General features: G+C 36.4%; 1 protein-coding gene and 1 long non-coding RNA gene across 3 annotated transcripts in view; one reads left to right on the forward strand and one right to left on the reverse strand.

Annotated features, from left to right (window-relative positions):
- The first annotated feature begins 10,255 nt into the window (after positions 1 to 10,255).
- LOC110094550 (protein C2-DOMAIN ABA-RELATED 11) overlaps positions 10,256 to 17,001 on the forward strand; it is a 14,632-nt gene continuing 7,886 nt past the window's right edge. The window contains exons 1-2 of one of the 2 annotated variants that reach the window (XM_028698365.1): positions 10,256 to 10,386; positions 10,903 to 11,030. In XM_028698365.1, coding sequence (XP_028554198.1) covers positions 10,920 to 11,030 — 111 coding nt within the window. In that variant the 5' untranslated portion in view covers positions 10,256 to 10,386; positions 10,903 to 10,919. The other variant, XM_020819812.2, reaches the window with a different exon arrangement.
- LOC114580525 overlaps positions 16,649 to 17,001 on the reverse strand; it is a 6,472-nt gene continuing 6,119 nt past the window's right edge. Inside the window, exon 2 of the long non-coding RNA XR_003701973.1 lies at positions 16,649 to 16,956. This is a non-coding gene — a long non-coding RNA (uncharacterized LOC114580525). The remainder of the gene's footprint in view (positions 16,957 to 17,001) is intronic.

The following is a 17,001-nucleotide window of genomic DNA, read 5'->3' on the forward strand; positions in this document are numbered from 1 at the left end:
ATAAATCACTGTGTTGACCAAAGTAATAAGAGCATAACAGTTATCCAAATATTTAAGTAATAATATTGAGCAGTTAAAAAAACTGAAATTCATATCATGTTACATAATATAATAGATTTCTCCGATCATAGACAAAATCTCAAAAGATCCTAGCTACTTATGACTCTTAATATGCTTATAGCACTAGAATATGCTTGTAGGCACCAAAACATGGCATTTTGCCATTAGGGCATAACTTGCATGCTTGTATGCATTAGAATATAACTTTTTAGCCATTAGAACAATTTGCTTCTTTCATAATAATTTTACCATAATTTCTCAATTAAACCAATAAAGCACGTAATTTAATCACATTATAGCAATTAAAGTATAATTGAGCTCATTTCAAAATTGCGCAGTCTTGTATAATGATAGGCAACAAAAATTTCTGCTAAGTAAAAATTCACAAGTTTAAACTATAATCAAATGATCAAAGATTATGTAAAATATCATTTTAAGACTTTAATCATACTACAATGCTATTTTTTAGAAGCAATATTATTTATATTCAATAAAAATTGCATAAATTTCAAAATCCTAGTATAAAATTTTCAAATATTCAAAATCTCAATATCTATAACGTATATAAAGTTATGCAGTAAAATTTTTACCAGTACAAAATTATCCTTATTCTTCGATAATGAAAATAAAATTTTAATTAGAAAATTTGAGAAATCTCTCTATTTTTTAAAATTGAGATATACATAGTGTGATCTACTTCGATCTGGACAACTTCTAGAACTGAGCCAATAACTAAAAATGACCCAAAGCAGCCAAATATTGGAGTTTCTCTCTCCAAAATTCCTCTCCTCCCTCTTACACGACTGTGGCGCTCAATTGAATGGAATAGTGAATTTAGATATTTTTAATATTAAAATTTTCTCTCGCACTATGGCACTCCACAGTGCCACCCATTAGGATTCACAACGCTGCCTCGCACGCTATGCACCAGAGCGCTAAATTAAAGATAGATTTTTTCTAAGACTTCAGCGCTAAGGTGCTCTAAGAAAAACTTAAGATTTTTCTAATATGCATTCAAACCCTTGGAATTCAGTCGAAAACACATGCATATACTTTTCATATACACATATCATTCTCAAAAACATACAAAATAATTCAAAACATAATTATTTATCCTTATTAATCCGGATTAGAATATGTTGAACCAAATGCTAAACTTAGTGATGTGACAACTCTCCCCTCCTCGAAAAATATCATCTCCGAAATTTCAAAACTCATATTTCATATCACAAATAGATCAAGATTGATACGTCGTTAAAAAATTATCTTGATCGGGCACGAATCTCGATGCAAAATCAAGTTGGAAACTTCCAAAATTAAAATTGGGACCATACGAACTCCGATTTCAGCAAACTTATAGTCGAACTTAGCGTCTCGGTAATATGAATCCAACGACACCAAATTCAACCCAATCTGAGCCCAAACAGGTCCAAATCAAGAACCTGAAGCACTGTTGGAAAGTTTGTACCACTGTTTGAGTTACCAAACGGTTTCCAAATATGATGTTTATAATCAAATCGAGCGGCTCAACGAGACGAATCCAACGAGCCCAAGATCGTCGAATTCCGAAATCATTAAGACTTCCAAATGTCTAATGAGCGATACACAATCAAGAGATTCAACATCGGCCGTCCATCCAACCATTCCACATTTACCCCTGATTTCTCACCTATTTACCTCATTTCTCTTGAAAAGGGACCCAAGCAAGAAGAGAAGATAAGGAAGAAGAGAATGAAGAGAAGGAAGAAGCTCCTCCTCGACCACCGCCGGAGTTTTGCCGGACCACCGTCGGTCCACCGCTGGAGTTTCACTGGACCACCGTTGGAGCTTCGCCGGACCACCACCTAAGATACTCACCTTCGCTGGACCACCGCCTATATCTCAGATTTTTTTCTTAATTTTCTGACATCATAGGCTAAAGCCCTCTATGATTTTTTCCTATATCTCAAATTCGAACGTATCTCAATATTTTTAGCAGATATCCTGTTTTCATAATTAGAAACTTATTTTATTAGAAGTGACATGTGGAATGTATTATGAATCTCATACATGTGATCCTGTAAACTTTAACATGTATGTAAATTTCTTAATCCTTTCAACCACTTCAAAAGGCTTAACGTACCTTGGATTCAACTTTCCTTCCTTATAAAACCTGTTAATGCCTTTCATCGACCTAAGCTTCATACATACAAAATCTCTTAGTTGAATTCTACGGTCTGATGCTTAACATTAAAATACTATCATTGTTTGTCTTATATAACTTGTAATGACTTTAATCAGACTAATATTATTGGTAGCATCATCAACCAAAGCTGACATAATCAGATAAATTTCACCCACCTTTGTCCAAGACCATAGACATGATAGATATATGATGATTGTATAGATCTTAGGTATTATATATAATTTTTGGGAATGAAAACAGATGTGTAGATTAATATTTTGAATTATAAAATCTATTTTTCTATTTATTAATGATAGATGATATTGGATATCTCTGGTTGTTATTTATTAAAAGATAAATAAATGATTTATTCAAATTAGATTATGAGGCATTACACCTTTGAGAGAGCAAGTTCTCTTGATTTCATCAAGCAAAGAACCATAAAAAGGTCATTTTCCAATGGAGTACCCCATGAGCGAAAATGCCCCTTAAAGGGCTTTAGAAGAGATATTAGTTATGATGCACCGACACTTCTCCTCAAAGAGGCGTGCAGTGTACGACACCGTGTCCGACACGACACTCGTCCGACACTCCTCCGACACTTGTCGGACACGTCGAAAACGTGTTTGATTAAACAATATTAAATGCAAATTGGACACGCGTGTTCGACACACGTATCTTAAATATTTTATGAATTTTTTTAAATATAATTTATTGTATTTTGCGGTATTTAAACTAAATTTATTATTTCATCCACAATACCAAATCAACGTCCGCACTTAATACCCAATCATCGAATATTCTCATTTTAATTTCTTTTTGGTAGTGAAGATATTTCATCTCCTCTCTCAGTGACTGAAGATGGTATCAACGCCTGACTCTCGACGCATGAAATATTAATTATTGTTTTTTAAAACATAACAAAAAAAGCTAATGTACATGCTCGGTACTGTTAGATACAAGCTCGATACCGCTAGGTACAAGCTCGGTACTGCTCAGTACATGCTTGGTATCGCTCAGTACATGCTTAGTACCGCTTAGTACATGCTCGGTACCGCTCGATACATGCTCGGTACCGCTTGATACATGCTCGGTACCGCTCGAAATCTTTCCATACAAATAACTTACGAACTTTAAAAGCAAGCAGAATTTCAAAATTACTCTTACCCTGGCAGGTCGAACCCAACCAGGGGTAGCGCCCCCTTGGACCCCCGACAGACCAGTATATTATTGTATTCATGTTTGATGTAGACAAAGGGGGCGTCAATTCAAGCCCAAAATAAATTAATTTTTTGCTTTCCTTGAGTCTACAAGCTCAATCAAATTTGAGCTGAAATTTTTGCTCATTTATGAGCTGATCTTCAGTTCATTTATTGAACTAATGGTTAGCTCATTATTAGCTAACAATTTAGTTCATAGTTATCTTTTAATTAAATGTAATTTTTATGTCTTAATTAAAGTTTGTTTCTTGGAATTCCAAAATGACCTTTGGAATTCCAAGATGGTTTGTTTTCCCATGCCTTGGCTCTTTGGCTTCCACGGTGGGCCGCACGGGCGGGGCTAGCTTGAGTCGTTTGGTTGAACCGCGGGCGGGCGGGCTGCCCGGCGGTTAAGGGGCGGCGGCGGCGGCGGGCTCTGCGTTCGCTGGAGGGGGCTGCGACCGAGCTGCTTGGGCCGGGCCCGTTGGCTGTCTGCACATTTTATTTTTCAATTTTTTTTTCCGGCGCAAAAACAAATCGCCGCAAATAATTTCCGGCGAATTTTTCGTCGGAAATGCGCCGGAAATATTTCCGTCGCATTTTTTAAAGCCGGAAGTCATTTTCCGACTCGCATGTAAGCGGAGGAAAAAATTCTGCCGGAAATGCTAATTTCCGACGTATTTTGGTCATTTTTCCGTCGGAAATGGTCGCCGGAAAATGACGTTTTTCCTGTAGTGGTTTGGGTTCTTGTAGAAATTGATTTATGTGTCTATTTGTATTCCCTTATCATACCTATATATATGAGAGGTTTTGTAATGTTTTAAAGTTAAGTTATGTGAATGAATTTTGGAAATGTAAACCTGCGGGTTTCATTAGAAAAGCTTGCGAGCTTTATCCACCTTCTTTCTCATCCCCTCCAGAAATCTTGCGAGCTCTATCCAACCTTCGTCTTGGCTTCTAACCTCTTTCGTCTCTCCGCAAGTGCCACTCCACATGTATCCCTCTTCTCAAAGTAAGCAAGTTTAGGGTATCTTGTTTGAGTCAAGTTTGTAAGTGTCCAAGTTGTAATAGTTTTTATAAAATGATATTATTTGTGTCTTTATTTGTGTTATTTGTGTCTCTTCTATTACATAGTAGAGTCTTTTCTTTTGTTAAGCAAAAATCAGGGGTTCCCCCTGATTTTTGCTTACACCAATGTTGTCTTATTATTGAGATATTTTGATTTTATTTCATATCAATTATGATTTATATATTGAAGGATAGTAGTTCAAATAGAGAATATCCATTATGATTTAGGAGGAATATAAATCTTCGTCTTCTATGAAGGAAAACCCCACTTTATATGACATGTGATAATAAGATGTGGGATGTTGTTGGAGATGGGTTCGAGTGCCTTGATGATATGGGATTATTGGAGGTTGCAAATCTTTCTCTAGATGAACCAGATTTTGAAGCAATGATATTCAATGATGATGATATTGAAGGCCAAAGATCAACCTCCTAATCTAATTCTATCATTCCCTCTATTGAGTAGTTGGACCTTCATGTTATACTAAATAATTTTTTGCTTATATTTTTGTGATTGTACTAGATATTTTGTACTAAACATTTTTATGTTATAAGCTAAACAAGTTATCATGAAATTGATTTATTATTGCTTGTCATTTTTAATATAATGTCGTCTTAATTTTTATATATTATATTAAAAATTATTATGCCATGTCCACGCCGCACCCGTTCCTATATTTTTTAAAAATGCAGTGTTCCGTGTCGTGTCCGTGTCGACGTGGCCATGTCGGTGCATCATAGGATATTAGTGTCGAAGAACTGGGCGATGTTGTTGGGTGAGGAGATTGATAAAAGATGGAAATCAGTCAAATCCAAGATGCAAGGAAAAAGTGGTTTTTTGGAAAGGGGTGGGCCCTACCGCAAGGCTAGAGCAAGAAGGGGAAGGGGCCAAAAAGCGATGGGGGCGGCTGGAATTTCTATGGGTAATCCAGCTTCATGAGCTCGTTATTAAGTCACCTCTAACTATGTTAACTTAATAATCTATAGTTGTGTTAATGTTCGACACGACCCAAAAATCCTACCTGAAATTTTCAGGTTCGAGTCAACCTGTGTGGGAAACGGGTCAAGTTCAAGTGTCAATTTCTGACTCGATTGTAAATCCAAATTGGGTTTGAGTCAACCCAAAAAACTCGAACTCAACCAAGAACTTACCCAATATCTCCCGCATAAAAGCTTGATCCTGCCCGTGCTTGCACCGACATCGTGACCTCCCCTCATGGTCGCACGACCGCGACCCCTTTGTGCTCGGGTCAGGTCGACCCCTGTTTGGAATGGGCTAGATCCGGATTTTTTTTGGGTCAAGTTGGGGCCAAAGCTCATTTCAATCAAACAAAATGAATACATAAAGAAATTGATAGCTACCATAACTTACCAGTAGCAGTCAACAAAACCTTATCAGCATAAAAAAGGCTGCATAACAAATGAAAACATATTACAAACTATCAGCCAAAACTGTAAAAAAAATAGTAAAAGAAATGGATCTACTCAACATCTAAGAAAAAATACAAGTAGCCACAATGACAAAACTGGCAGAAAGACTTGTAGAACTGATACCGCAAAAAGGAGCTCCCAAGCCTATCAAAATATGGACTCAGATATAACAAAAGAAGGCACAGAACAGTCAATGTTCCCTGGTTGCCCGTAGACCATCCAAGGGAACCAAAAACGGGAGCTTCATTATCGTCCAGGTAAGGCTTTTGTAATCGATAGCAGCGTCTGGGAAGTGAAAAAGACTGAGCCAGGCAAGAAGAAGCCAGCTGCCTTATAGTAATTCCAATAAATCCAGTGAATTATCCCATTTATCAGTTTTCTCAGAAATGTTTCTTCTAATGTTGTACAACAACATAGTATGATAGTTAAAAGAATTCCCAAATCTTTTACTATTCCGCTCTTTCCAAATATGATAAATAACACAACAAATGATCACAAAAAAGAAGTTTTTAACATTCTTATTGCCTTTATAATTACCTTTTAACCATTCAAATACCTGCATAATGGTAGGCCTAAAAAAAAAACTTTGCAATCCAGGAATTAAAGCAGTGAGAATAGAGAATGTATAAGAACATTCAAAAAATAGATGAGAAACTATTTCATTAAAGGAATGGTACAGATTGCAAGTTCCCGGAATCATAATATTACGTAATTGAAGAGCATCAACAGTTTTTAGTCCACCAACTAAAGCCAACCAAACAAAAACTGAATGCTTAATGATGTTTCTTTTAGCCCAAACCATTTTATGCCAAGAGCAGTTCTGAAATTCAGAATAGAATTCCTCAATGAAACTTTTGAATTTATAATTACTCTGGTTTTTCCAAAGCAGACAAGGTCCAGCTTCCCCGATAGCATTAAACCCAACAATCAAATTTCTCAAATTCAAAGGAAAGATCTCAGGAAAAACCCACTGAGAGCCAGAAATTAAATCTTTCAAGGAAAAATCTGGACAATTATCCACAAGTGAGCCCCCTAAATACTTAGAGATGGTGACATTGTGACACCAATGGTCCCATTTCAATGAAATAGGAGCATTCTAGGTGATTTTGAAATTGAAGCAATGTTTGACTTCCACAGCAGTCTTATATATAGTTTTCCATAGTTTAGAAGCAAAAACCGGAGGGGGCATCCAAGGGGATTTATAATGACAGAGAAGTCAATAGGAAAGAGGGGAGGAACAATTATACATCCTAAAAATAACATAGCAATTATAAGCAAATTGTAAAGCAATGATGGAGGGGATGCCCAGACCACCCTTGTTTTTAGGCAAACAAATTTTATCCCAAGACACCATATGAAGTATTTTAGCAATCATAGAATCACCAAAAAACACAAACCTAGAACTGGTTTTTTGATGAATTTGTAATCAGATTTAGGTAAAGTGGAAACCCTTATCCAGTACGCAATGGTATTCTTAATAGTGAATTTGATGTATTGCAAGACAACAGGTTGGCCTTTCAACCATTCATTTTCTTATTGACACTGTCCATAAGAGGCAGATAATCCTCAATTTTCAGTTTATAGAAAGATAATGGGATGCCAAGATAAGTGATTTTGTTGACAATGTTGTGAATTGATAGAGCTTGGCATATATCCTGAACATTCCTATGATTTTTAGGAAATATGATGACACTTTTATCATAGTTAACATGAAGCCCCGTAGTATTAGCAAAGTCCCTTAGAATGATAGCCAACTTATTACAATTCTCAATAGTGGCCTCCCCAAAAATTAACACATCATCAGCATAAAGCAAATGAGAAAGAGAGTAATTATCAAACGAAATGCCTCTAAAACCTCTACTCTCCAGGAGATTGGAAAAAGCATCCATCACTAGGCAGAAGAGATAGGGACTGAGAGGGCAACCCTGTCTAAGCCCTGCAGAAGAAGAAAAGTAGCACTCGAGAGCACCATTAAGCATAATAGAAAAATTAACCTCACTTATACAGACTTTAATCCAATTAACAAAAAGGTTAGGAAAACCTTTTTGTAAAAGCCTAGCTAGCAAGAATTCATGGCAAACAGAGTCAAAAGCCTTTTTTGATGTCCAATTTAGCACAAAAAATATTGCCACCCCTTCTCTTACCAGCAGAATAGAGAATATCACTAGCAAGAAAAATGTTGTTAGTGGAGACTTTAGATTTGACAAAACCCGCTTGATTATTCATGACAATCAAGTTCAAAACTGGCTTCAGTCTTTCAGCAAGCACCTTTGCTATGATTTTGTAAAGTGCATTACATAGAGTAATAGGTCTATAATCTGAAATAGCAGTAGCATTCTTGTGTTTGAGAATAATAGCTAGAGCTGTAGCTTTAACACCCTTGGGCATATAACATTTTTGAAAAAAAGATCTAATTTCCCTACAAACATAAGGGTCAATAATATGCCAAGTTGATTTATAAAAAAAGAAATTGAACCCATCCGGCGCAAGGGCTGAATTTGAGGAACCCGAGAAAACAGTCATTTTAACTTCCTCATCCAGCACTAAAGAGGTTAGACGGAGAGCATCAGTTTGAGGTAGCAAAACCCCATAGGGGAAGCAATCCATAGCCAAATTGGGAGGAGAAGGGAGATTATAAAGACCTTGAAAATACTGAATTAAGGAATTTACCACATCAGGTCTAGTAGAGGCAGGATTGTTAGCTAATAAATTAACCACAGAATTAGAACAACCTCTTATAGTTCTAATTTTAGCAAATAAAAACTTTAAATCTTCCTCCAAATTCCTAATCAATTCACTTTAGCCCTCTGAATAATCTAAGAGGCTAGCATAGAATTGAAATTAGCTAACTCCGCAGAGATCTCCTTGAAATAGAGATTAAGAACCAAATTATTAGGTTCTTCCTGTAACTTAACCATCAGGTCAGCTTGTTTAGCATTCAAAACATCCAAATGCCTAGAGATACAAGTGGAAGAAGACCAAACATCATGTTTAACCGCACATTTTAGCTGCTTCAAGGTATTACTGAAATGAGAGATAGGGTTCCCAAAACAAGGTTTAGAAAAAACCTCCAGAAGAAGAACCCAGTATTTGTCTAATTTAGCCCAGTAATTTTTGAAAAGAAAGCGGTGATGCACCTGAACATTCATACAAGTGTGTAAAATGATAGGACAGTGGTCCGAGCACGAGGGACTTTGAAAAGAGCAGTAAGATTCAGTGAAAGTATTCATCCAACCCTCATTCACTAAAACACGATCAAGTTTGATATGAATAGGATTAATAGTGCGCTGATTGAACCAAGTATACTTAAAGCCAACAGAATGTAAATCCACGAGACTATTACTAAACATCATATTGTTGAAGTCTAACAATGCAGATTGAGTAATAGAAGTACCCCCAAATTTTTCAGAAGCATACCGACAGCAATTGAAATCTCCAATTAATGCCCAAGGGAAGTCAGTTGCAGGAGCCAACTGAACCATTGAATCCCGCAACTCCTTACGGTCAAGAGAGTTGTTAGAAGCATATATAGCAGATAGCTGAAGCAGAGGTTGATTAGCAACCCAAATAGTCCCATTAATAACCTGGGCCGAGATAAAAGTAGGCTTGAAGTTGAGTTTAAATGCATTCCACTTGACCCATATCCGACCCAAAGAAGATAAAACAAAATTATGACAGCTTGCTTCATTTACAAAAAGAGAGTGAGAAGATTAAAAAAAAGGATCAAGTAAAGATTGAGAATTTATCCTGTTTTCCAATATGCAAACCAAGTCTAACTTGAAGGATTTAATAAGTCGCTTACATCACAATACTTTATCAGGGTGATTAAAACCCCTGATATTCCACGCCGCCATGGGTGGAAAAAACATTAAATGTTTAGGTGAGGCTGGAGTTTTTTGTTCTCTTCCCCCTTGTAGGTTTTTTCGAAACCACACTAGCTTGTGTCTGTTTAACCTTCTCCGAGGCCTTAGATTGACCACTGGCAGTATAGCCCTGCTTCCCATCTATGCCCCCTAAGACTTCAATTTGGTGATTTTGTTCTTCCTCTAGATTAAGAACATCAAACTTATTGGGAGATGTGATATCCTTAGGCAGGGAAGAGGATTTAGTATTCTGGGTGGTGGACGTAGATCCGGATTTGAATTTATCACTTATTTTTAGAATATGATTAGATTCGGATTGAGTAAATTAAAATCAGTCCAACTCCACACACTTGTTGCGATGTGGCCCGTGTCAGTTACACGTATCCACTACTCACCGGCTATCACCAGTCGAACAGGTGGAGACACAAAGAACCTACACATTTAACCAGAATCCCCGAAACACTCCCCCCTTCAACCTCTGTTTGTCCATAGGCGACCTAAATCCACCGAAGCTCCGGACCTGCTGCATCAGTTCTCCGCAGTCTTAGAGCAGTTTGAGAAGCTATTCTCCACTGTGATATTCTTTTTTGACGAACTGACGGTGAATAAGATCTCAATCTTAGATATTTTTCTTTATTGTTTTAGCGTTTCTTTGGTTTATTGGCTCTGACAGCACTATGTCATTGTCCCTGTGACTTGCTCCATTGTGTTGAGCTTCCTTTGAGGCGAGACAGTAGAATACGTTATGTTGGTCTTTTCTTTCCGCTTAGTATGCGATGCCTAAGGAGTTTTAGCTGGTTGTTCGATTTCAAGCCCTATTCGTTGAATTTTGCAATTCTTTATCTTTTGGATGTTTTATTAGTTTTTCGTTCTTATAATGTTTTTTCTTTGCTATTGATTAGTTTTTAAGTACTCGTGTTGTTGTTTTTTCTAATTATTATTTGTAGATTCACGTTCCCGATGATTTTGCTTTTTTTTTTTTTTTAATAATCTGGCTCTTAAAATTGAACTCTTGGGAAAAAGAAAATACAAAGAGTGGTTGATGTTCCTCTTGAAAAATTGGAAATTTTATTTGATAAACATATTGATCAATTTATAAGCTGAAATTCATTCTTTAGGTATTGTAAGCCATTCATGGGGGAAAGCATTGGACTTTTAAAAGTCATCATTGTCGAAGGGAAGAGGCTGGCTATTCGAGATTTTATTAGTAGTGATCCTTACGTTATTGTCAGAGTTGGAGAACTGGTAAATTTCTTTATAAATTTCCTTGAATTTTTTTTACATAATGTAATTATTTTATTTTTGACTTTCTAGCAATAGAGAGCATGAAAATAGCATGGTAACTTGACTGTAACGTGATACCTTGGTAATTTGTTTTAGACTCAAAATATCATAGATTTTAAAGTAGACAATAAACAGAAGAAAGCATATTAGTTTTCAAAGGACATTTTGAATTTACCATGTCTGATGCATTGTATAGAGTTTGAGTGGATTGGTTGCTATCAATTTTATGTTCTTGATGATTTTAATTTTTATTAACCATTTCTGCAAACTTCCTCTCTAGTCTACCATTCTTTGAATTGAGATTTTTGTGGTTTGGCACCCTAAATAAAGCCTTCGACTTTACTATGTTGTTGTAAGAAAAGCTTTTAAACTACCTGAAAATACAGAGTGGCTCATCTCTAGCCTTTCTTCTTCCCCTGTTGTTGAAATAGGAAAATATTAAAGTGTATTGTCATTAGCTGTTGGAAGAGGGCTAATTTAATTAAATCTAAAACAATTTATTATAATGAGGTAAGTATACATAGATCTATTATTTATGGGCTAATTTCATCATCATTAGTCTTATCCAAATTTCATGGTCAACTTTATGAATTCTTATTATCTGTTCATTCTTATAGATTTTTATAGTGCTACTTAAGTGTTAAATCTAAATTCTTCTTCTTCTTTTTTTTTGCACAATTTCTTTCTATGTTATCTTTGGTCTGCCAATTTTTCTTCCTAATTTTTTTACGTTAAGTTTAGCTATTCATCTTATTAGTACACTTTTTACACTCCATTTGCATAACTAAACCATATATGCCTATTTTTTACCATTCTGTCTTCAATAGGTGCTACTCCTACGGTACTTTTTATTAATCATTTTTGTATTGATTTTCCTAATCTTGTCACATATCAATATTAACATTCTCTTTGGTATTTATAACTATCTATCAATAGTTTCTTTATCAACCAATTCCATAATTCATCTAATTTTACTTTTGTAGACTTAATCTTTAAATGTATTCTCCCATAGTATATATATATATATATATATATATATATATATATATTCTTTGGCCCACTTCGAGTGGCGTGTGAGGATGGTGATGGTGATATTTGACCAAGAGAAATGGAATGACCAAGTCCACTACCCATTTTGAAAGGTGGGAGCAAAGGATATACGTGGTGATCATCCTCCATCTTAATCAACCTAACTTCAATTCTAATAATGTACATGACCATTATGCTATATATGGTTTAGGATATTAAACTGATTATACCTAGTTATTACTTGATCTTCTAGTACTATTAACTCATAATTATCAATTTATCCTCATTAAAATTACATATCAACTACTTATAAGTAAGTTGATGGTTTCTTTATCTACCATGTTCTATAATATTTTTCTCTTGTTGACCATCTTTAAGTCAATTATTTTATGGTATGAGTATGCTAAAATAAGTTCTTCATATTATGTTCGTCTAAGAAAAGCTTTATATTAAGGGGATGCTTGGTTTGCTAAAAAGGAATGCAGAGTAAAATAGAATATAATGTATTTGAAATGTTTGGAGTTGCTTGGACGAGTGTAGAAAAAATAAAGATGATTACTTTGTTTTTGTTTAGCATGAAGTACAAGAAATGTAGTGTAAAGCTCAATAATAGTGGTGACTTGTGAATGGCAATGGGCGGGCTACTATTGGATGTTGACAGGTAGGCGGTGACGTACAACGTCCAATGGCCGTTAGTGGAGATTGGCAGTGACATTGAAGTCAGCTTGCAATGTTTTTGGAATTCGATTAAAATTAGAATACATAAAATGATAAAAAAATGAACTAGGAAGTAAAAAAGGAATTCACCAAAACTTTATTTATATTCTTTTTTTTTTCATTAAACCAAATACTTAAATTTTTAAATCTCCTAGATTTAGAATATTTTGCATTCCTTTTTCAGCAGATCAAATGGCCCTTAACTAAAACAATGGGATGGTTTAATTTTGCATTCTCCCTAGTATTCCTCTAATATTGATTGATGATCATGATATTACCTATTCATGTAATTGCAGCAATAAACTATGTTGAATATTTGATTGTCTTTGACATACTTGCATAGGATTCTGAGTGCCTCATGTAGTTAATTTTTAAGTTTGAAAAATCATCTTGATCTTGTGTAGTTGTTAGTGATGTGGAACATAAAGGAATTGCAGGAATTTAATAAAATTTGTTAAGCTCACCAATTTAAAATTAATGTTCCACAAAATTAGATTTTAGGATATCTTAGTTGTAGTTTTGCTTTGTCATGTGGTTACAAAATAGATTAGAAGGGCAATTAAAATAGCATCAAAATTAAAGAAAAAGCTAGATGCACAAGTAATAAAAATTCACCAATTAACAGTTAGAGCAATCACCTTGAGTTTTTCTCACTTATACTCTTGAGGGCTTTAGTGGAAGAATAATTTGTGCAACAATAACAATGCTACCAAAATACAGAAGGCTCTTACAGTTTTGTCCAAGGAAAAGTTAACCGGGAAGGAGGTCGGTGAATGATGGAGGATTTGCCACTGGACGGGATGCCGATGTTCGTCGAGAGCGGTATTCAATGAGAAGAAGATCCGGTTGACGTAGTCTTCAACAGACTGATCAATCTCCCAATTGATGTCAAAGAAGGGTGATCTCCACACACCTACTTGTCCTTGATAATCGTAGACGAAGTCATAATCTTATTCAGGATCGGCCATTCATTGGGAAGTAGGCCAAGGGGTTGTGTATCTACTTCCTTGGTTGGTGTATGAAGCAAAGGAGAAGAGATGGAAGGGAGGAGGGAGGGATTTGGGTGGTTGGCCAAGGCTAGGAGAGAGGCTAGCCTTAATTTCTAATTTTAAGGTTTAGTTTGGGGAGCTAAACAAATTCTAAAAATCTAAAATTTAATTTTAGATTTCAAGGTGGGGAAGGAGGGAATAATTCGAAATTTGAATATCCTCTAATTGGGGATAGGTTGGGTGGCACACCTTGATGAGAGGGGCTTTGATTGAGAGCAATAGTGGGAGGGCATTAATTAAGAGAGAGGGAGATAGGGGGGCCGGCCAAAGGAGGGAAGGGATAAGTGTCCACATACAATGTATGTGGCCACATGCATTGAAAGTGGAATTGGAATTAAATCCAAATTAATTTTAGATTGTAGTGATTAGGGGAACTTCCAAAAATAGGTTTATATTAATTTGGAAAGTTTTTGAAATTCAAATTCATTAGAATTTGAATTACGGGACTTTTCTAATTAGAATGCTCTCAATTAGGGAAGTATTAAAGGGCGATTTGAAATTGGAACCAAGGGGATTGGTGGTTTGGCTTGATCGATGGCTAGGGTTGGGCTAGGGATGGGCCGACGGCTATGGAGGGGCATAGCTAGGGGGTTTTGGGTTGATTTGGGCTGGTGGGTGGTGGGTAGGGCCGGTGGTTTGGATAAGAGAAGGGTGGCCGGTGGTGTGGGAGGAGGGATGCCCGGCTGTTTGAGGTGGAGAAGGGGAGGAGGGATGCCCGGCTGTTTGAGGTGGAGAAGGGGAGGAAGCCAGTGGCTTGGAAAGAAAAAAAGGGGAAGAAAGGTAGGGGAAAGAAACCGCGAGCCCAGACTCTTCCTGCGGCTAGCGTGAGATATTTTGCCTCACCTAGGGACTTCACCTTTCTCTAGAGTTCTCAACACTCAAGGGAATTAGCAGGTAGCAAATTTTTTTCATTAATCAATCATCATCCTAATACAAAAGCTAGAGCCTTCATATATAGGCCTCAAGGAAAAAAGACACAAAGATTAAATTGCCCTCTAGGCTATAATACGAACTAATCTCACTCAGGGGTACAATTGTAAAACTAAAATATAAATAAAAGAAATTTATAAAATGTTTCACAAATAAAGACTCCTAATCATAGCCATAGATCTACGAATCCTCCTCTGATAAATGTGCTAGAATCTCCTGCTGATGTCCTCATCGGTTAGTGGATGATGTTTTAGGCCAATTTTGTCAGGGAAGTGTGTTTGGTATTGGCAAGCTATTAAACATTGTGTTTTTCAATTCTATGATGCAGAGTGAATGTGCATTAGAATGAATCTCGAGGAATTAATCTATCCCTAATCGTGAAGTGTCGAGAAATTTCATCTTCCCTATGATTTGACTGACCCCTAATATGATGTCAACCATTGGTTGAACTGTCTTAAGGAGTGTGAGACTGTTAACTTGATTTTGTACCTTTAAGTGGTGAGTATAATTTGTGCATCTAGATCAACTTTCACATGTGATTTTGTAAGTTGAATTCTAGAGACTTTTGTTTTGGTCATGCCCTGGCCCCCCATTATTGAACTTTACTACAGGTAAAAAACAACATCAGGGTTTTGACCAGAGTGTTGACGAATTCACTTGGAGCCCATCTAGTGGTTTTCTAATAGGACCTTGATTAATTTGGTTATTTAATGTTCTATTGTAGCCATAGTAGAAATCTAATTATAATCATGTCTGAGGAGATTTTCCGAAGCTATATTGATTCTTAGTGATATTTCCTATGTGTTTGTGATTATTCCTTTGGTGGTTTATTTTGATTAAAAGAACTCATGTAGCCGATCTCACGTAATGGGATAAAGGCTTGTTATTGTTGATTTATTTTTATTAAGTTTTTGCTTTGATTAATTTAAAATTGCTTAATTTCTATGAACTATCGTAACCATTATGATTGAGTCCATTGGGGGTTTAAAAAGGAATATTAAGGTTATCAAGCAGCTAATCCTTCTGAGTGAGATACCCTTGTTAGTTTTGTGTGGAATCTGATTGTATCAATCAATCGGTTTGTATTGTTGTCTCGAACCTAAATACTATCATTTGAGGTCAAGGAATTTTTCCCTGTGCAGTCGCCATAGCTTTGTATGCTAGAGCGCTGTAGCACTCTAGGCTTGGTTGGAGACAGAGAGAAGAGCGTTGCGGCACTCCAAACCTCAATGCTGTAGTGTGAACTTTAAAAATAGAAAGTGGAGTAACGCAGCGCTTTACACCTTAGTGTCGCGGTGCTTCGGGTCAAGCTGAGCAGTTTTTCCCTATTTTTCTTGCTTCACTTGAAGGTTGCGTTGTTTGGTGGATTGAAAATCATCTTTTTGTCTATTGAAAAGTTGAGTCGCTCCCATTTTCTGACTTTTGCTTGCACGACAGCGCCGCAACATTGGGTTCTGGAGCATTGTAGCTCCCCTGGAAGCGCTGCAACATCGAGGTTTGGAGCGTCACAGTGCTCTGCTCTCTTCTTTTTCCACCAAACTATGCAATGCTTGGGTACACAGTGCCGGGGCACTACATCGGAAAATTTTTTTAGGTTCAAGGCAACTGAACTCAAGCAGGGCTAATGTAACACCCCACAGTACCCCTTAACAGTAAGAGTAGCTCCCCTGGAAGCGCTGCAACGTCGAGGTTTGGAGCGTCACAGTGCTCTGCTCTCTTCTTTTTCCACCAAACTATGCAATGCTTGGGTACACAGTGCCGGGGCACTACATCGGAAAATTTTTTTAGGTTCAAGGCAACTGAACTCAAGCAGGGCTAATGTAACACCCCACAGTACCCCTTAACAGTAAGATAGAGTGTAACAAGAATAAACATACATTTCCATCACTAAATATCTCATTATGATTTAATTACATTAAGACTTCATATAAAAGATCATATAAACTTCATCTAATACTATAAAGGAAGCATGTACCAATTTTCCAAGTTTCATCCAAAACCCAGTACAGAGCCACTAAGGAAAACCAAATAATTTCAAAGTAATACATGTCTAATTTGCTTTCATACCTTGGAAATTAAACTTACTAACAAAAGGTATCCTAACATGAAAAGAAGAAACACTTGCATAAATTAGCTTGCGTCAATCTTCTCTTTTCCCTTTCCTGTAACAACAGCCAGAAGAAAGTTCTGGTGAGCTATGAGGCTCA

This window comes from Dendrobium catenatum, unplaced genomic scaffold (assembly GCF_001605985.2).
Source record: "Dendrobium catenatum unplaced genomic scaffold, ASM160598v2 fragScaff_scaffold_1076, whole genome shotgun sequence".
NCBI lineage: Eukaryota > Viridiplantae > Streptophyta > Magnoliopsida > Asparagales > Orchidaceae > Dendrobium > Dendrobium catenatum.